Consider the following 21,594-nt stretch of genomic DNA (forward strand, 5'->3'; position numbering starts at 1 on the left):
TTTTTTTTTTCTGACGAGCGCGTGGGCAGCACGCGCCGTCTTCCTACTCGCGGGCGCGTGCAGCCACGCGCCCGTGCTGGTCCGTCTTCTCCGGCGGCCTTCTCGCCGCTGGCGACGCTGCTCGAGCCCGAAGCTTCAAACGAAGCTTCTTCTCCCCCCAAATCCAACCTTCTGATTCCAAAAATAGCCTTTAAAAACTGGAAAAAAACATTAAAAATACCTCAAATCGTCGATTGAAGGCTCGGCTCTGACGAGTTGCGCGTTTTCCGGCGAGCTCGATTCCCCCATCTTCGCTGTTCCATTAGCCACCAAATTTAACAGAAACGATGCCCACGACTTGAAGATCAAAACCCCACTCACCAATCTCTCAAACTCTCTCCCAATCAACCGATCTAAGCCTCGAAATTTTCGGATGGATTGGGCAGTTTTGGAGCCGCTATTTATAGCCCATTTTCGACGTGCTTCGCTTCCCCATCGATGGCCACGCGTCCCAGAGGCCATACCCCGATCATTTCGGCATTAAAAACCCTTCCTTTACCCCCAAGAAGCAACTTGCAGGCGCGACCATGCTTTGGCCGCGTACTGCTTCTGCAAATCCGATTTTTTATATATATATATATACATATATACACACGATATACATACCTGCATATATACTTATATTTACATAAATTATGATTTCTTTTAATCATATTATAATTTCATTTAATCACATTAATCTTAGATCTTACATATTTATACATTTATTTACATTTCACATACATACTTAAACTAATCAAATTTAATTTAAATCAAATTAATTACATAAACTTACACAAACTTAATATCATATAAACTAAATTAATTTATTCAAATATGACTTAGGGTATTACATTCTTCCCTCCTTACAAAAATTTCGTCCTCGAAATTTGATCATTCCTCACTCATTCTAACTATAGGGTCTTCAAACAGGTATGGATAGTTGAGTTTCATATCTTCTTCTCGTTCCCAAGTTATTTCTTCACTCACGGGGTTTCTCCACAAAACTTGCACCAGGGGAATTGATTTGTTCCTTAGGACTTGATTCCTATGATCCAAAATGCTGACTGGTTTTTCTACATACGAGAGATTTTCTTGAATCTCGATAGCTTCAGCTGGCATTATCTGGGAAGGATCTGGCTCATGCTTTTGCAGTTGCGATACGTGAAACACGTCATGGAGGTTTAATAGATCTAAGGGTAGAGCGAGTCGGTAAGCGACTGGTCCAATTCTTTCCACTATATCGTATGACCCTATATATCGAGGGCTTAACTTGCCCTTTTTCTTGTTGCTTGTAGTCACCATTCTTAGTGGAGATATCTTCAGGTATACTTTGTCGCCTACTTGAAACTCCAATTTCCTTATTCTTGTATCTGCGTAGGACTTCTGGCGACTCTGAGTTTCCTTAATTCTTTCTTGGATGATTTTTATCTTTTCTGTCGTTTTCTGAACTATCTCGGGTCCCAAAATTTGACGTTCACCTACCTCTGTCCAACATATCGGGGACCTACATTTGCGTCCATACAGGGCTTCGTAGGGCGCCATCCCAATGCTGCTGTGGTAGCTATTATTGTAAGCGAACTCCACTAAGGGTAAATGCTCTTCCCAGCTTCCCGGAAAATCAATAATACATGCTCGTAACATATCCTCTAAGGTTTGAATAGTTCTTTCTAATTGGCCATCAGTCTGGGGGTGGTAGGCTGTACTTAGCCTAAGCTGAGTACCTAAACTTTCTTGCAAACTTCCCCAGAACCTAGAAGTGAACCTCGGGTCGCGGTCTGATACAATGCTTACAGGTACCCCATGTAACCTGACAATTTCGTTTACATACTGTTGAGCAAATTTGCTGATTGGTTGGCTTACTTTCATGGCCAAGAAATGAGCAGATTTAGTTAATCTGTCAACTATCACCCAGATGGCATCATTTTCTTTAGGACTTCTTGGTAACCCAGTCACGAAATCCATTGTGATGTGCTCCTATTTCCACTCCGGAATTTCTAACGGTTGCAAACTTCCACCTGGCTTCTGATGCTCGATCTTGATTCTTTGACACGTGTCGCACTGACTTACGTATCTTGCCACACTTTTTTTCATTCCCGGCCACCAGTACACAGCTTTCAAGTCTTGGTACATCTTGGTGGCACCAGGGTGTATTGAGTATCTGGATCGATGGGCTTCTCCCAAAATTACTTGTCGCAATTCCCTCACACGGGGTACATATATTCTTCCTTGAAAACGAAGGATATTTTCTCTTACCTCAAATTCTGGTTTCTTTGCTCGCCCGAGATCATCCACCCACATCTTTATTCGAGGGTCTTCCGAGTAGGCTTGTCGTATCTGGTCCATTGATTTCGGTTGCAACGCGAGACTAGTTGCGTAGACTGAGTTTTCTCGGGAAACTACTCCTACCACCATTAAGCTGAAAGCTTCAACTAGCTTCCACTTTGCCATCATTATTCCTGCTATACAGGGGGTTTCTTTCCTGCTCAGGGTGTCTGCTATGACATTAGCTTTACCGGGGTGGTATTGAATAGTACAGTTGTAGTCTTTTAACAGCTCCATCCATCTTCGTTGCCTCATGTTTAATTCTTTTTGTGAGAAGACATACTGCAGACTCTTGTGATCAGTAAAAATCTCGAACTTCTCACCATATAAATAATGCCTCCAAATCTTTAAGGCAAATACTACTGCCGCTAGCTCCAAATCATGGGTCGGGTAGTTCCGCTCGTGGGTTTTGAGCTGTCGAGACCCATAGGCAATGACCCTACTGTGTTGCATTAGCACACACCCTAAACCGTTTCTTGAGGCGTCAGTGTAGACCATGAATCCTCCTGATCCATTTGGCATAGCTAGTACTGGAGCGGTTGTCAGCTTGTCCTTAAGTGTCTGAAAACTTTCCTCGCACTGCTTACTCCAGTCGAACTTCACCCCCTTCTGAGTTAACTCGGTGAGGGGTGTTGCAATTTTGGAAAACCCTTCCACGAACTTCCTATAGTATCTGGCTAATCCCAAGAAGCTCTTAATTTCGGTAATCGACTGAGGTTGCTTCCAATTTGCTACAGCTGTTATCTTGGCCGGGTCAACCGATATTCCTTCAGCCGATATAACATGCCCCAAAAATGCCACCTGGTACAACCAAAATTCGCATTTCAAAAATTTGGCATACAGCTTATGTTCTTGTAATGTTTGTAATATTATCCTTAAATGTGATTCGTGCTCTTCTTCTGAGGGAGAATATATCAGTATGTCGTCTATAAACACGATCACGAACTTGTCCAAGAATGGCCTGAAAACCCGATTCATAGTGTCCATAAAAGCTGCTAGGGCATTGGTTAGTCCGAATGGCATCACCAGAAATTCATAGTGCCCATATCGAGAGCGAAAAGCTGTCTTAGGCACGTCTTCTACTTTGATCCTTAATTGATAATACCCTAATCTTAGGTCAATCTTCGAGAAGACCTTGGCTCCTTGTAATTGATCGAACAACTCCTCGATCCTGGGGAGTGGGTACTTATTCTTGACCGTTATTTTGTTTAACTGTCGATAGTCGACAAACATTCTCAGGCTCCCATCCTTTTTCTTAACAAAGAGTACCGGTGCTCCCCATGGTGACATACTTGGCATTATGAATCCTTTGTCGAGCAACTCTTGTAATTGGGTCTTTAGTTCCCTTAACTCTGCAGGGGCCATTTTGTATGGGGGTATCGAAACCGGTCCTTCCCCTGGCACGATTTCTATTGCAAACTCAATCTCTCGCCCAGGTGGCAATCCAGGCAATTCGTCAGGAAACATATCCCTGAATTCTTTGACGATTCGTACTTCCTCGATCTTCAATGGCTCCGTGCCTTTCTCTAGGACACAAGACAGGTATCCTCGTGCTCCTTGTCGTAATAATTTCTCAGCCTTTAGAGCTGAGATCCACCTCCGATCACTTGCCCTCTTTTGCCCTTGAAACTTGACGTTCAGGTCTCCACCCCTGAGACAGACTGTTTCATCTTTACAGTTCAATGTCGCGTTGTACTTAGTTAGGAAGTCCATTCCTAGGATCACGTCAAAATCTTGAAATTCCAGAAGGATTAGATCCACCAGGAACTCAACTTCTCCTATTCGAATCTTTCTATTTTTGTATCCCGATGAAGTTTCTAGAGACTTCCCCATTGGGGTTGCGACAATCATACGATAATTCAAACTTTCTGGTTTATCTCCTAATACTTTAGCAAATGCATGCGAGATAAATGAGTGACTTGCACCTGAATCTATTAATGCATGCATGGGAATACCAGATAATAGCATGGTACCTTCAATTACGGCTGGGTCTTCTGCTGTATCTTGTCGTGTCAGATGAAACACCCTTCCCTGCTGAACTCTAGCATTTTCGATCGTCCCTTGAGGTTGATTTGTCAGTCACGGCTTAGGACAATCCTTTGCAAAATGACCAGTCTGCTGGCAGTTGTAACAGGTGATTCTCTTCTTCGGGTAGTTCTGATTGAGATGCCCCTCTTCTCCACAGTTGTAGCAGCCTTTCATTCCAAATCGGCACGGCTTCCCATGGTGTTGCTTCTGGCACCTTTGGCACGGAGTACTAGGTTTGAATTTCGACCTCTGGGGTTCCAATTTCTTGTCTGTTTTATGACTGCTTCCTTGTCGACTTTCTCCTTGAATCGCCTCAATTCGGCTCTGGTTGGCCTCAGTGGTAAAAGCTTGCAGCACCACTTCTGAATAGGACTGAGTATTTATACTACTCAATGCCCTCTAGAGTTTCAGGTTCAGCCCTCCCAAAAACTTTTGGGCCTTGATCCTTTCGTCTCATTCGTAAATGGGCATGTACCGGATCAATCGGCTAAAAGCATCTTCATATTGAGCAACAGTAATGTCTCCGGTCTGTTTTAACTCTATGAATTCTCTTTCCTTTTTCATTCTCACATTCAGGGAAAAGTATTTTTCATTAAAGAGCTCTTTAAATTGCTCCCAGGTGATGTAGGGAGCCCTGACCCGAGGGTTCATTGCCTTCTTAACTCCCTTCCACCACCTGTCTGCTTCGTCTTGCAGCATAAAGGTGGCACAATTAACCTTCTCTTCTTCTCTGCAGTGCAGGTGGTCTAGTAGTTTCTCCGTTTGTTCGATCCAAAATTCTCCTTCACTAGGGTCTGCGCCAAGCTTCCCGTGAAAGATGGGAGGGTTCTATCGATGATAAAGATCAAGCATGCTGACTGCATGGCTGTCTCGGAAGTGAGTTTCTTGTATGAGTCCCACCACACCCCCCAGTATTCGCTCCATTTGATCTAGTCGACTACCTCTGGTCTCTTGACTAGAGTCGCCTTCTGGATGCCTACTGGTGTTTCCTTCGGTGTTGCCAACTTGTGGGTTGGGCGTCCTAGGCCCAACTGCTAACCGTCTTTGAGTGTTCACCATCTGAAAGAAAAATAGCATCCTGGATTAGAGAACACGATCTTGCCATCTGATTACCTCTATTGATATTATACATTCAGCTGCAAAATGTTATATGTACATGCTACATAGTCCCATAGATTAAAGACAACACTGTATATAAATAGTTAAGGGGTTTCTGAGATGGGTCTATTTTGGTCCTGATGACCTCTAGATCCAAATGTTCTTTTCATCATCAGATTCGTATGGGGGTGCCTCGGGGTCATTCATCATCACTTTTGTCTCTTCCTCGTCTTCAGAATCGGTGTCCTCGAACTCAAGAAGGTCATCATCGGCCCAGAATATGGGTATGTCGTCTTCTTCTTCTGCTTCAATTGGATCTGCCATCACTTCTGCTTTTCCTGGCTCAATTGGGTTTTCCATACCTTCTCCTTCTTCCTCTAGCGGGTCCTCCATGTCTTCGTCGTGCTCCTCCATTGGTACTGGCTTGTACATTTCTATGAGTAGCTCGCGAACACGTGCGCAGTAAAGGCGGAATTCGGGGAACTGTTCGCCTTGATGCCGGACTCAATCTACAAATTCCTGCAGCTTATCTTCCAATACACCGACCATCATATTTATCTGAAACTGAGCGAGTTCAGGCCAAAGTCGGTAGCTTGGGGGAACGTCGTCGATAATATCTTCTATTAGGACGAGGTATTCCATGATACCCTCGTTCGGTAGCGGAACTCGATGTTCTAAACGGTGTGCCCAATGGTCGACTAAGATTTGCTCTGAAAAATTTCCAGCCATCCTGTCACCACAACTTTCGTTAGTACCCCTACCTATTCTTATGTTGGTATTCTCGTCCTGCTAGGCTTAATCCAAGTTTTCCTTTCTAGGCCCCCTACTTGATTGAGCTCTGATACCAACTGTAACAGCCCGCCTTCGCCGGCGTGTTATATCTTAGGAAATTTGGTCTATATATATATATATATTTTTTTTTTGTTACATTATTCTCAAAATTCCCTAAGACCTTATCTAGTGCTTGACGAGATGTTTACACTAGAAATTAAATACAAGCGGAAGCTGAATCGAACCTGCTCATGGCAATACATAAATAACTGGACATAATATTTATTACAAAGTTCATTACATAAACTTCTAAAATTAAAACAATTGTACATAATTCTTGAACATAACATAACGTGGCACATTTCCTTGTGTCTCGCATCACTACATATCTCCAGTCTCGATGTCATCACTGCAAGTCCCGACTGGAACGTTGAATGTTCTAGGGGCGAACCTAAGTTAGATGATGAATCATCTAAGTAAGGGTACATAATGCTATGTTATGTGTGTATGCAATGTCTTACCTCGTAGATGTCAACTGCACCCTCAGGCTACCTACCATTTTAGCGGCCACCTCTATCGAAGCCGGGGTGTATGGGTGCACCCTTGGTAAGGCAGCGATGCTAGTTCGTACTCCCTATGGCCTCATATGCGAGTGATCAATGACATCGACGTGTATTTATGCATTTCATAATCATGTCATGGATGCAGTCTACGTGTGGGGTACATATCATAGCATGTCAATATGATGTAGGCATTCAAAGGTAAACATTTATATCCGTACTAAGTTTGAAACAGTACACTTACAGCTAATTTGCCTCGAAAAACGTGCCGAGTAGCTATTCCTTAATCTCTTTGCTCACAAGGACTCCTACAATATACATTTGTTTTTAGAACACCATTTACTATATTTTTTATAATTTCTTCCATTTTTCTAAGCTTTATCTTTTCGAAACTACATAATAATTATCTAGACTTCATAAAAATTTAATCTCTTTTTACTAATATTCCTTAAGTAATATTTCTAGTATTCTGAAATTTTCATGGAATTTTCCAACTTAAATTCCTATTTTTCCCTTTTTCATAATAGCTAAATATGTAATTATTACATAATAATTACCTAATCTTTCATTTAATCAATTTCTCTTTACTAATATTTCTTAAATAATACTTCTAATATCCTGAAATTTTCTTGGAATTTTTGGAATTAAAAATCTTATTTTTTTTCTATTTCCATAATAGAAAAATCCACTTAATAATTAATAAATTTAGCATTTCCAGAAATATTTTTCACAAAATATGGCATAAATAAAATTTCTGATTTAATAAAACTTTTTACAAAATTTTCTTTCTTCTATTTCTATTTTTCTTTATTTCTTTCCTTTTCTTTTCTTTTCTTATTTTCTATTTTTTTTTCTGACGGGCGCGTGGGCTGCACGCGCTGTCTTCCTACTCGCGGGCGCGTGCAGCCACGCGCCCGTGCTGGTTCGTCTTCTCCGGCGGCCTTCTCGCCGCCGGCGACGCTGCTCGAGCCCGAAGCTTCAAACGAAGCTTCTTCTCCCCCCAAATCCAACCTTCTGATTCCAAAAATAGCTTTAAAAACTGGAAAAAAGCATTAAAAATACCTCAAATCGTCGATTGAAGACTCGGCTCCGATGAGTTGCGCGTTTTCCGGCGAGCTCGATTCCCCCCTCTTCGCTGCTCCGTTAGCCACCAAATTTAACAGAAACGATGCCCACGACTTGAAGATCAAAACCCCACTCACCAATCTCTCAAACTCTCTCCCAATCAATCGATCTAAGCCTCGAAATTTTCGGATGGATTGGGCAGTCTTGGAGCCGCTATTTATAGCCCATTTTCGACGTGCTTCGCTTCCCCATCGATGGCCACGCGTCCCAGAGGCCATACCCCTGTCATTTGGACATTAAAAACCCTTCCTTTACCCCCAAGAAGCAACTTGCAGGCGCGGCCATGCTTTGGCCGCGTACTGCTTCTGCAAATCCGATTTTTTTATATATATATATATATACACATATATATACACGATATACATACCTGCATATATACTTATATTTACATAAATTATGATTTCTTTTAATCATATTATAATTTCATTTAATCACATTAATCTTAGATCTTACATATTTATACATTTATTTACATTTCACATACATACTTAAACTAATCAAATTTAATTTAAATCAAATTAATTACATAAACTTACACAAACTTAATATCATATAGACTAAATTAATTTATTCAAATATGACTTAGGGTATTACAGTGCTTTCTTTTGTGGCTAAGATCTTATCTTGGAAAGTGAAAGAAATCCAATGGTGGATATTTAAGAAGACTAAAGGCCATGGAGTGTGTTTCTTCCAATGGCTAAGATTTATTCTTTAAAAGAAAAGTGTATGGCCAAGATTTATTTTTATTTAAGCACATGGATTGTGCTTTTGATGAAGGGTTAGGATTTATTCTTTTAAATCCATAAAGATCCAAGGGTTATGATCCATTCTTGAAAGTGGGGAAATTTAGTATAAAGTGGCAAATTGGGAAGACAAGTTTTCTTTTGGCCATTTGAAGAAAGAAAGAAGAAGAAGAGAAGAAAGAAAGGAAAGAAGAAAAGGAAGAAGATAAGTATTCTTCCTTAGGGTGCTATGTAAGTTCCTTTCATTTTTTTTAATGGTAGCTTAGTTTCTTTAAATCTTGTTTCAAGGAGCTCTTAAGGAGAAGAGTTGGAAATGAAGTTAGGAAGTTCTAGAAGCTTCAAAAAATGGAAAGAGGTAAAAGATAGCCCCATGGGATGGTGGCTTGCAAGTTGTAAGTATGTTCTTAAACTTTTTAAATGGGTGCATTAGTATGTTTTTCTTTGTGTTCAAGGACCTATGGTCATGAGATTGTGTGGGGTAGAGTAGATTAAAGCCTCAAACCAAGGTGGTTGTAAGGATGTGGAAGCCCTAACCATGTTGCATGCATGCATTGACATCACATATTATGTTTTTGTTCATACTTATGTTCATTGCACTTTTACTGAGCTTTATGGCTCATGAGGTTTTTATTCTCCCCTTATAGGTTGTTCTTATGGCAAGAGGTTGGAAAAGTTGCAAGGTTGAAGTTGACAGGCTCATGGTGGATTTTGTTAGTTTATGGCTTGTTGAAGCCTAAGCATGTGTTTTATTTATTTTGTTGATTCATGACTTGTGGAAGCCCAAAGCAAGTATTGTAAATTTTTGTATGAATGTTGTGAATATATGGTGTTGTTGCCATGTGTATTGAGTTGGACCTTCATGATTCATAGTGAGGCTTAAATGAAAGTTTTGAATAAAAATTTGGTTTTCAAGTTTTAAAGGCCAAGGAGTCTATGTGGAGTGAAAACAGGGGCAGACCTACACTTGAGCTGTCCTGGGCTCACAATAAAAATTAATTTAATATAAAAAATTAATTTTTTAATGTAAAAATTAATTTTTAATAATAAATTAGCCTTAAAAAAATTATAGCCCACCCCCAAAATCTATGATGTATAATTTTACATGTTAAAAAAAAATTCAGCCTCCCCCTACATAAATTTCTAGATCTGCCCTTGAGTGAAAATGTGGATTTTTTATGCATTTAATTTTTGGAAATTTTGGGCTAGGAAGTCCAAGAAGAAGAAAAAATAAAATAAAAGAAGAGTGAGGTTGGCAGGAGGCAGTAGTCGGGGCCCACAGGGGGCAGTAGGCGAGGCCCAGGGCACGCGAATGTGCGCATGCACGCGCGGGCCCTAGGCGCGCTAGCTGGCTCCGCCGACCAATTTTTTTAAAAATCTCAGAAAATTGGGGGATTTGGGGGGCATTTCTTGGTTGATTATGGGACCTGGAGAAATTTTCAAAAATAAAGAAATTTTGGGGGCATTTTTTGGTTGATTATGGGCCTTGGAGGAATTTTCAAAAATAAAGGGATTTTGGGTATTTTTGGAGAAAATGCCAAAATTTTTGAAAATTTAAATTGTGAGTTTTTCCTCCAAAATTGGTAAAAATCAATGTGTTGATTGAAATTGTGAATTTTATGGAGCTCGATGGAATTTTTAGAAAGAAAAAGAATTAAAATAATAAAAAAATGGCGATTGGGCAAACTTAATGGAAATAAATTAGCCAAGTGTGATATGGTTAAAACCCAAATCTGTTAGTTGATCCTGAGATTGAGGGAAGGGAAGGACGAAGCCTAGTTCCCACCTAGGGCGTTTCATGTTGAAACATAGTACGCCCTTTACAAATAGCCGGGTATGTGAGCAGTTCAGATGATTGTTCACAAGTGGCACCCGTAAGTGGGAGCGGGGCGTCACATCTTCTCACAAACTTTGCAGTATCGTGATAAAGAGTAAGCCAAAAATATTTTTCCTTAATCAGCATCAAAGTTTTATCTCTCCCTAAATGTCCACCAAGTCCTCCACAATGAAGTTCTTTGATGATATATTCTCTAAGATAACATTTAGGAATGCACAAACGTGTTAAGAAGAAAATCATCAAGTAATAATTAGTCTTCATACCTTCATTTTTTTACATTTTTGATAAATCTCCTTGAACTCAAAATCATCTATGTACATTTCTCGAATGGCATCAAAACCTACCAACTGAATAGTCATGGAATTCAACAATGCGACTTTTCAACTAAGTGTATTAGCCACTTTGTTAAGTCTTCCACTCTTATGCCTCAACATAAAAGTGTATTCTTGTAGGTGTTGTTCGTGAAGCTCCAAACGATGTCATTAGGAGTAAGCTGTTGGAGGGCCATGTGCAGCAACCACAGCATGCCATGTGGCAGCCATTGGAGGGTAACACGTGGCAACCATCAGCTACTCTTTGATGGCGCTCGGTTGCTTTTATCTAGCCTGCTCAATTTCTCTTGTCCGTTTGCCTTTTCTGTTGGAATATTTATCGTGCTTGCACGATCTGATCCTAGCCCTTTATCTATACTTTATGAGGCTTGATCCCAGCCCTCCATCGTCGCTATTTATCTCCCCCTCGGGATATGGACCGCTCAGACGTTTAAGACGAAAGAGACAAAATATCATTAAAGAAAGTGAAGAGGGTTTGAGAAGAGGGAGAGCCTTCGTCTCCGACCTAGGATTTCTGGTTTGCCTCTCGTTTTCTCTTTCATTCTCTGTAAATGTTTGTATAGCTTCATAAGTTATATGGTTGGATAGGGTTTTGCCTCTTAATCTGTATTGAGTGATTATTGGGCAAGTTTTTGTTTCTCGATCCACTGTATGTACAGAGAGATTGGGAGGATTTTCTGAGGGTGTATTCTTTGATTCAATCGTTAGTGCAGTGAGCTCTCCATACCGGAGCTCAACGTGGACGTAGCCCTATTTTGGGTGAACTACGGTAAAAATTCTTGTGTCTGCTTTCGCTCTTACGTTTTTATTCTTTCCATTCTGTTATGCATGAATGATTGTTGAGGCTTCCTATTTCTTTGTTCATCGTGAATCTGTGATTGAAACATTCTTGTATATACCCTAAGGTTTGTGTATCAGTGCACAACAGTGGTATCAGAGCCGTGTGTTTTAAAATCGGCGCTTAGGGTTTGCAAGGTCAATTGGTCAGTCTATTTCATCTCTGGGGTTGTTATCTATTGGTGAGTGGTCTAGGGTTTCTCTGAGAACCTTTTTTGTCAGCAGGAGTTTGTTGTGTTAATTCTCATCAGTGTCTAGAGCCACCTAGGTTAACTTCATGCAAGACGAAGATGATGTTTACCCGATTTGAAATCAGAATATTTGATAGCAAAGGCGATTTTGGGAGTTGGAAGAAGAAAATGAGAGTTCTGTTCTCTCATCATAAGGTGCTGATAGCACTGGAAGCTGATGATCGAAAATGGTCACCTGATCAGCTTGAAATGACCCAGGAGGTAAGAGAAGAGGCATTCAACCTCATTTTCCTTCACCTTGGTGACACTATCATACGCAAGGTAGATGGTATATCTAATCCTATTGATTTATGGAATAAATTAGATTCTCTATACTCTGTTATGTTTGCACCTAATTTAGTATACTTAAAAGGTATGCTGTTTAATTTCAAAATGAATACATCTAAGTCAATGGATGAAAACATAGACGAATTCACTAGACTTGCAATATTACTTAGAGGTATTGATCAAGCATTAGGTGACACAAGTGAAGCTATGATTCTGTTAAATTCTTTACCTGATGACTATGATGTAGTAAAGCATGCATTAAGGTATACTTGCATTGTTCCTAGTCTAGACCTTGTTATCTCGGGTATTAAAGCTAGAGAACTAGAACTAGGAACATCTAAATGGTCTGGAAATAATTTGTTTGTGAAGAGTAAGAATGAGAAAAAATCCTTTACCAGTAACAATGATCACACTAACGGGTTAGGGCAAAAGGGTAAGAAGAAAGACAAGAAGGGTAAACAAAAATGGAAATGTTATCATTGCGGAAATAAGGGTCACATTAAGAAGTATTGTTATGATTTCATTAAGAAACAAAAACAGGGGGGAAATACAAATGTAAATGCAGGAACCTCTAACTGTTTAGCTGAAGTACTTAATGTATCTTGTTTATCTGTTGAACATGAATAGGTAATGGATTCTGGTTATTCTTTTCATATGTGCCCAAATAAAGAATGGTTTCAAAATTTTAATCAGAGGGAAACTGGTACTGTATACATGGGTAATAATCAGTCATGTAATGTTCAAGGTATAGGTAGCATATCTTTAAAATTGCATGACAATAAAATCAGAATCTTAACTGATGTAAGGTAAGGTATGTACCAAGCTTAAAAAGAAATCTAATATCTCTTGGCACACTTGATGAATTAGGTTATTCATATAGAGTAGAGAATGGTTTCCTGCATGTTTTTAAAGATGATAATCTTATTTTATCTGGGACTAAGAAAAATGGCTTGTACATTTTGAATGGTTGTTATTCTTCCCCTGTTAACATTCATTCTGCTTGCATAGCTAATACTGATAAGACAGATCTATGGCACATGAGACTTGGCCATATGAGCCTGAAAGGTCTTCAGACACTGTCAAACCAAGGCTACCTTGGAACAGTGCCTGTTGGGTCCCTTGACTTTTGTGAACCATGTGTTCTGGGCAAGCAACACAGGCTGAGTTTCTATAAGGGAACTCACCTGGCAAAGGCATGCTTGGAATATCTTCATGCTGACCTATGGGGGCCTTCTCAGGTCCCCACCTTTGGTGGTAACAGGTATTTTCTATCTATTGTGGATGATTTTACTCGAAAGGTATGGGTATTTCTATTAAAATCAAAAGATCAGACCTTAGAGAAATTTAAAACTTAGAAAACAATGGTAGAAAATCAAATAGATAAGAAAATTAAAACTCTTAGGACTGACAATGGCCTTGAGTTTTGCAGTAGAGCCTTTGATACTTTCTGTAATGATAATGGTATACTTAGACATAAAACAGTTATGAACACTCCCCAACAAAATGGGGTAGCTAAACGTATGAACAGAACCCTACTTGAAAAGGTAAGGTGCCTATTATTCACATCTAACATGTCTAAGTCTTTTTGGGGTGAGGTTTTATCTACTGCAACCCATTTAGTAAATAGAAGTCCGTCTACTGTTTTAAATTTCAAATGCCCTGAGGAAAAATGGACCGATAGAAAGCTAAATTTAAATTACTTGAGAGTATTTGGCTGTGAAGCCTATGCTCATAAGTCAGAAGGTAAACTTGAACCTAGGTCCATCAAATGTGTGCTTGTTGGGTACCAAGAAGGTACCAAGGGATATAAGTTATGGGATAGGGAATTTGCTGGAGTCAAAATCATAATTAGTTGAGATGCTATCTTTAATGAAAATGTTTTCCCTTGGAAGACCTTCAACCTAAAAGAAACTAACTCTCAGCAAAACCTAGAGAAGTTTGTTGTGTTAGGGTATCAGGTTGAGGTGGAGTAGCCAGCAGGAAGTAATGACCTGCCAGCTGTCCCAGCCTCACCTGAGCAAAATCAGCTGAATGATACCTTACCTATATTCCATGATGAAAACACCTCTGATCATAATGATGATCAAGAGGAACAAGAAAATGAACCTGAGATTGAGGTGGAGCATCATAGCTCACCCCAAGATCTCAGTGGCTATCAGTTAGCCCGCGATAGGAGCAAGAGGGTTTCTAGACCCCCTGCAAGGTATGCTTACTTTGACCTAGTGTACTATGCTTTAATTGCTGGAAAGGAATTGAGGAGCGGTGAGCCAACCTCATATGAGGAAGCTATCAGCTCCAAACACTGTGTTAAATGGCGTTAAGCCATGGATGTGGAAATGAACTCCCTTAAGGTAAATGGTACCTGGAAATTGGTCCAGAAACCACAAAAACAGAAATTAATCCAGTGCAAATGGCTGTTCAAATTAAAGGAAGGTATGTCTCTCTCAAACCCCCTTAGATATAAAGCTAGATTAGTTGCTAAGGGTTTTACACAAAGGGAAGGTATAGACTACAATGAAATTTTCTCACCTGTAGTAAAATTTAAGACCATTCGCATGATGCTTGCTGTTGTTGTTCAATTTGATTTAGAATTAGAACAATTAGATGTTAAAACAGCTTTCCTGCATGGTGATCTTGATGAATGTATTTATATGGTTCAGCCAACTAGTTATATTGATAAAACTCATCCTGAACATGTATGCTTACTGAAAAAATCTTTGTATGGATTAAAACAATCCCCAAGACAATGGTATAAAAAGTTTGATAGCTTTATCCTAGGGATTGGTTTTGAAAGAAGTCAATATGATAACTGTTTTTATTTCATTATCTCTGGCATTCCTGTTTATCTACTGTTGTATGTAGATGATATTCTGATAATAAGTAAGTCTAAAGATAAAATTAGTGAATCGAAGATAATGTTAAACACTAATTTTGATATGAAGGATCTAGGACCTGCTAGGAAAATCCTAGGAATGACAATAGAGAGAGAAAGAAGTAAATCAACTTTGAAAATTCATCAATATGACTATCTTATTAAAGTTGTTCAAAGATTTGGTATGAAAAATTGTAAAACTGTAGGAGTTCCCTTAGCTGGTCACTTTGCCCTATCTAAATCTCAATGCCCTACAACCAATTCAGAATTAGTTAAAATGGAAAATATCCCTTATGCCAATGCAATCGGAACTGTTATGCACTCAATGATTAGTACTAGGCCTGATCTTGCATATTCAATATCTCTACTTAGTAGATATATGTCAAATTCGGGGAAACTTCATTGGGATGCATTGAAATATATGTTAAGGTATATTAATGGATCTATAGACATTGGCCTGTGCTATAAGAATAGATTTGATACTCTTGATCTTGTGGGTTTTGTAGATTCTGACTTTACAGGTGATAGGGATTCAAGGAAGTCAACAACTGCATATTTTTTCACCTTGGGTGAAAATTATATCAGTTGGAAATCCCAACTTCAGCCTCTGGTGGCTTTGTCAACCACCAAGGCTGAATATGTTGCTGTGACAGATGCCTTCAAGGAAGTTGTATGGCTTCAAGGATTAATCAAAGAGATCCACTTGCTACAAAGCAAAGTGGTAGTCCTCTCAGACAGTCAAAGTGCCATTCACCTATCAAAAAATCCAGTATACCATGAACGAACCAAACATGTGGAGGTAAAGTATCACTATGTTAGAGATTTAATAGCTAATGGCACTGTGAGTATTTTGAAGGTGCCTACAGAAGATAACCCAGGTGACATGGGAACAAAAGTTCTAACTGCAACTAAGTTCAAGCACTGCTTAAACTTGCTGCACGTGGGAATTGGTTTATTAAATCAACCAGAGCAATGAAGGTAAGGATTGTAGCATGCTGCACATTGTGAGAATTTCAGAATCACCTTCTGTTTGGGCTTCAAGGTAGAGATTGTTGTCCGTGAAGCTCCAAACGATGTCGTTAGAAGTAAGCTGTTGGAGGGCCACGTGCAGCAACCACAACATGCCATGTGGCAGCCGTTGAAGGGCAGCATGTGGCAACCATCAACTGCTTTCTGATGGCGCCCGGTTGCCTTTATCTCTCTTATCCGTCTGCCTTTTCTGTTGGAATATTTATCGTGCTTGCACGATCTGATCCTAGCCCTTTATCTATACTTTATGAGGCTTGATCCCAGCCCTCCATCGTTGCTATTTATCTCCCCCTCGAGATATGGACCGCTCAAACGTTTAAGACAAAAGAGACAAAATATCATCAAAGAAAGTGAAGAGGGTTTGAGAAGAGGGAGAGCCTTCGTCTCTGACCTAGGGTTTTTGGTTTGCCTCTCGTTTTCTCTTTCATTCTCTGTAAATGTTTGTATAGCTTCATAAGTTATATGGTTGGATAGGGTTTTGCCTCTTAATCTGTATTGAGTGATTATTGGGCAAGTTTTTGTTTCTCAAACCATTGTATGTATAGAGAGATTGGGAGGATTTTTTGAGGGTGTATTCTTTGATTCAATCGTTAGTGCAGTGAGCTTTCCATACCGGAGCTCAACGTGGACATAACCCTATTTTGGGTGAACCATGGTAAAAATTCTTGTGTCTGCTTTCGCTCTTACGTTTCTGTTTATTTCCATTCTCTTATGCATGAATGATTGTTGAGGCTTCCTGTTTCTTTGTTCATCGTGAATCTGTGATTGAAACATTCTTGTATATACCCTAAGGTTTGTGTATCAGTGCACAATAGTAGGAATGATACCCAACCAACATGTCTTCTATTCAAGTTGGCTTGAGAATTAATATGTTTGAGAGCTTCATGATCCGAGTTAAGGATGAATTCTCTTCGAATGAGATATGGCTGCTAATGAGGAAGAGCTTGAACAATGGCATAGAGCTCGATATCATAAGTAGAATACTTCTTCCTTATCTCATTGAGCTTTTCAGTAAAGAAGGTATTTGGATGTCCTTATTGGCTGAGTACTCCTCTAATTCCCATATGAGATGCATCACAATTAACTTCAAAGATTTTCTCAAAATTTGGAAATACAAGAACAGGTGCACTAGATGGCATGTCCTTGATTAAGTTGAAACTTTTCTCTGCCTCTAGAGTCCACATAAATTCTCCTTTCTTCAGGTAATCTGTTAAAGGTGCTGCAATGGTGCTGAAGTTTCTAATGAATTGGCGGTAAAATGGTGCCAATCCATGGAAACTACATGCTTCATGTAGATTCTTAAGAGTAGGCCATTCTTGAACAATTTTAATCTTATCTCCATCCACCATAACACCTAAAGGGGTCAAGACAAAACCTAGAAAAACTAGGTGACTAGTCATAAAAGAGCACTTTCGGTTTACATAGAGTTTCTCTTTTCTCAAAGTCATTAAAACTACCTTCAAGTGCTCAATATGATCCAATCGATTTTGGCTATAAACAATTATGTTGTCAAAATAAACAACAACAAATTTTCCAATGAAAGAGTGAAGAGCTTGATTCATTACCCTCTTGAAGGTGCTTAGAGCATTGGAAAGGCCTAATGGCATAACAAGTCATTCATACAAGCCTTCTCTTGTTTTGAATGCAGTTTTCTATTTATCTCCTGAGTTAATTCTGATTTGATGATAGCCACTTCCAAGATCAATTTTAGAGAACACTTGTGCATCAGCCAACATGTCAAACATATCATCAATTCTTGGTATTGGAAACTTGTATTTGATAGTAATTTGTTGAGTTCTTGACTATCAATGCACATTCGCCAAGAACCATCTTTATTTGGAGTCAAAAGAGCAGGGACAACACAAGGACTTAAGCTTTCCTTGATGTACCCATTGTTTAACAAGTCCAACACTTGATGATTAAGCTCTTCATGTTCCATTGGACTCATCTGATAATGTGATTTGTTGGGTAGGGTAGCTCCTGGAATTAAATCAATTTGGTGATGAATTTCCCTTAAAGGAGGAAGACTATTAGGTAACTCTTCGGGAATGACATCACTGAATTATTCCATAAGAGTTTTGACAGCTTTAGGCACTTCCATAGGTTGTGTTTCTTCCTTAGCCACCAAAACATAGATTATTCCATCCGTTTAAGCCTTCTTTTCAAGCTGTGACAAAGTAAGCAATGCATTTCCCACCTTTTTATAGAAGATTTGGGATTACAAATATCTTATCTTGGCAAAAGAACAACTTCAATTTTTCCCACAACAAATGTATACGTATTTTTTCTACCATCATGAATGGCACGCTTATCATATTGCCAAGGCCTGCCCAATAGTATGTGTCCGATATCCATAGGAGTTACATCACACCAAACTTCGTCATGATAATTATTACCCATAGAAAAAGAAACAAGGCATTCTTATCAATCTTTACCTCATTATCCCTCTTTATCCATGAGACAAGAGTATGGTTAAGGGTGTGACACCACTATGAGCTTGAGCTTGTCTACCATCTCCTATGAAACAAAGTTCTCAAAGCTGCCTCCATCAATGACTAGTGAACATATCTTACCATGTGACTTACATCTCGCTCTAAAGATGTTGTATCACAACCAATTTTGATTGAGGTCTTGTTTAGGGGTTGCAAGTACTCCTTCAATCACCAAGCATTCTCCCTCTTCAGGTTCAATCTCCTCACGTTCGTGATTGCCATTGTCATCATACTTCGTACCAGAATCTTCAAATTGTTGCTCTTCATCTTCTTCATTCACAAATCACACTTCGGTTGCCTTGCTACAAAGTATTGAATTGCATAAAAATACTTTGAGCATAATTTAAAGGAAGGAAATTCTCACGTAACCTTGCCTTCATCTTTTCCCAAGAAGCAATCTTAGACTTTCCTTTTCACAATCGCATTTCCTGAATTTTATCCTACCACGCAGAAGCATAACCACAAAGTCTTGTTGCAACAAGCTTTACTTTATGATCTTCATGGATGTTTTTGTGCTCAAAAGAAAGGATTCACGTACTCCGAGTCATCACTGGAATAGCCATGGATAGACCCTCGTTCATTCCTAGTTTCTTGACGCTCAAGACGTAAGGTCAACTCCTCAACTTGTCTCTGAAGCGCCTGAATTTTAGCATCTCGTTCATTCCCCAAATTTCCCAGGTTACCTTTTCCACCTCCACCTCTTCCTTTTCTCGCTACCATGAGAAAAAAGGAAACAAAGGCCAAGAGCACAACTCAGGCTCTGATACCAAATGATGAGGAAGGAAATAAAGGGAAAGGAATAATTTAGAGTTATGCTAAATTTGGCTTCACAACGTTGGGATTTAAGAGAAATATATAACTTCTATTCTCAATATCTATTGTCAAATAAACACCAAAAGTCATGTTTGCCTTTACTCTCAAGGTGTTTATAGGCTAACATAATTCACCAAGATAAATAAATTCAGAACACTAAAAACCAGAAACTTCAACTTCCAAAATGTAATTCCCAAGTCACAAGGCATCTCTTTGAAGCCCCATAACTCTCGATTGACTTGGAATCTGATAGTGAATAATAACTTGTTGGAAAGATAAATGAGTCTAGTTTCCAATTCCACCAACCAAGCATGAACTGGAGTTTTCTAAAGAAAGTTATGATGAAAACACTGGACACTGCCCAGTCCAGCGAATCTGCCATCTTGAAGCACTACATCAATAATAGATTGTTTTTGTATGTAACCTTACCCCTTTGATTCGCAAAAGAGTTGTTTCCACAGCTTCTAGTTGTGACCAATATTTTAAAAGGGGAAGGTGTGCTTAAAAATAAAAATATATCACAATGGAAAAAAATGCAATGAGCATCCATGAGATTTAAAGATAAATGTAAATACATCACTACCATCATATTTTAAGTTGTTCCAGCTATATGTCGGTATTAATCCGGTGGATTACGAGTTCGATCATTACTCTGCATAAGGGTCAAAGGCCTAATTTGCAATTTACATCGCCTAACATAATCAAAAGCACGAGAATCGAGGGTCACACAAGGGTGATTATCAGCCAATTCCATGTTTTTAGGCAAGAATTTGTTATATCTTCCTAGTCCCCATAAATCATTGCCCTTCTAATTGATGGACAATACAAAAGAAAGACTTCCATTTCCATTATGCCATCTCTAGTGAAAGTAAAATAACATGGAATTCAAATTTAACACTAGAGATATTCAATCGATTCGGAGTTAAACTAGAATTGAAAGAAAATTCAAACCAAAAATCAATTCGAACGGATAATATGTAACAATACATACTACTGTATATAGTAATATGTATTGCTGCGCAAATATATATATATATATGCATCATAATTTATTCAGTTTTAAATCCAAAATTGAAATCGGAACAAATTGAAAGCGAATTTTTTAAGTTCTTTAATCGAATTTGTTTGTGGAAATCAATCTATTCGAGTCTTTTTCTGATCAATCTTCATCTTATTAATTATTTTCCGTTAATAGATTAGGCACATTATCATGGAAATTTGAATTCCTTGTCTAGTACCTTCTGCACATTCATTGACCACACCACAGGCTGAGTGGCTCCATCCCAGTGTTTTGTTCTTGATTATATGATGATTGATGGTGTAGTAAATGCTTGCTTAGGGTTCTGAGGAGGACACTGTGGAAGGCAGAACAAGTAGGGCTGTAAAGGAAGACAACCAAAATCATGATTGTCTCTGTTCTGTCTCTCCATTTGGGATCAAAATGCTCAAGATGTAGAGGACAAATGTGAATTTGCTCCTAGGATGATTAGAATGTGAAAAGGATTAAATAGCCTTGCAGATAAACTTTACAGATAGAGCCAATTCCTAACAGGATTACATAATAAGGTCTCTCTCTGGGTGGCACTTGGTACCATTTTCAGATGTATCAAAACAACCTCCATGTAACTTACCAACTCACAAAACCTCAAGATTCTGATGGTAAGCTAATCACAAGCTTTGGGATTACTGTTCTTATGTACTCTCCCAATGCTCATGCCTTCAATTTCGATAGAAGAGATAAATCACAAGTGGAGATTTTATCTCACTATGCAAGGCCACAATGAATCGAACCCACGACTTATTAGTGCGAATCTCAATTTATCGTGATCTAACCACTTAATCTGTATTCTGGAAGTAATCTAATCACAAGCCTTATCTCTTGATACCTTTGTGAAGGGTAAAAGAAAAACCCTACCAGAAGACAAGTGATGAATAGAGTAAATACTTATATAAATTCATTCCAATATGAGTAACTTAAAAATTAAAATAAATCCCACTATTGTTACTTAATTCAAAGTTGGTTTAATTACATTTATAACACCACAAATTTTCAGTCAAAAATACTGATTAAAGGTGACTAATTATGAGTTTATAAGACCAAGTAATATATCCAAGACACTTCTCCTAAACTATTGACATAAAATTAGATCACGATAAACTTCTCTTCTTTTCATTCCTAATGTCCTCACCAAGCTTAGA

General features: G+C 38.9%; 1 protein-coding gene across 1 annotated transcript; it reads right to left on the reverse strand.

Moving 5' to 3' along the window:
• Positions 1-4,422: 4,422 nt before the first annotated feature.
• LOC127791003 (uncharacterized) lies at positions 4,423-5,883 on the reverse strand. Its single transcript, XM_052320739.1, has 3 exons — positions 5,683-5,883; positions 4,847-5,199; positions 4,423-4,756 (listed from the first exon to the last, which is right to left on the reverse strand). Exons 1-3 carry the CDS (start codon positions 5,881-5,883, stop codon positions 4,423-4,425), a joined length of 888 nt encoding a protein of 295 aa, XP_052176699.1.
• Positions 5,884-21,594: the final 15,711 nt, after the last annotated feature.

Source organism: Diospyros lotus, chromosome 14, assembly GCF_014633365.1.
Source record: "Diospyros lotus cultivar Yz01 chromosome 14, ASM1463336v1, whole genome shotgun sequence".
Classification (NCBI taxonomy): domain Eukaryota; kingdom Viridiplantae; phylum Streptophyta; class Magnoliopsida; order Ericales; family Ebenaceae; genus Diospyros; species Diospyros lotus.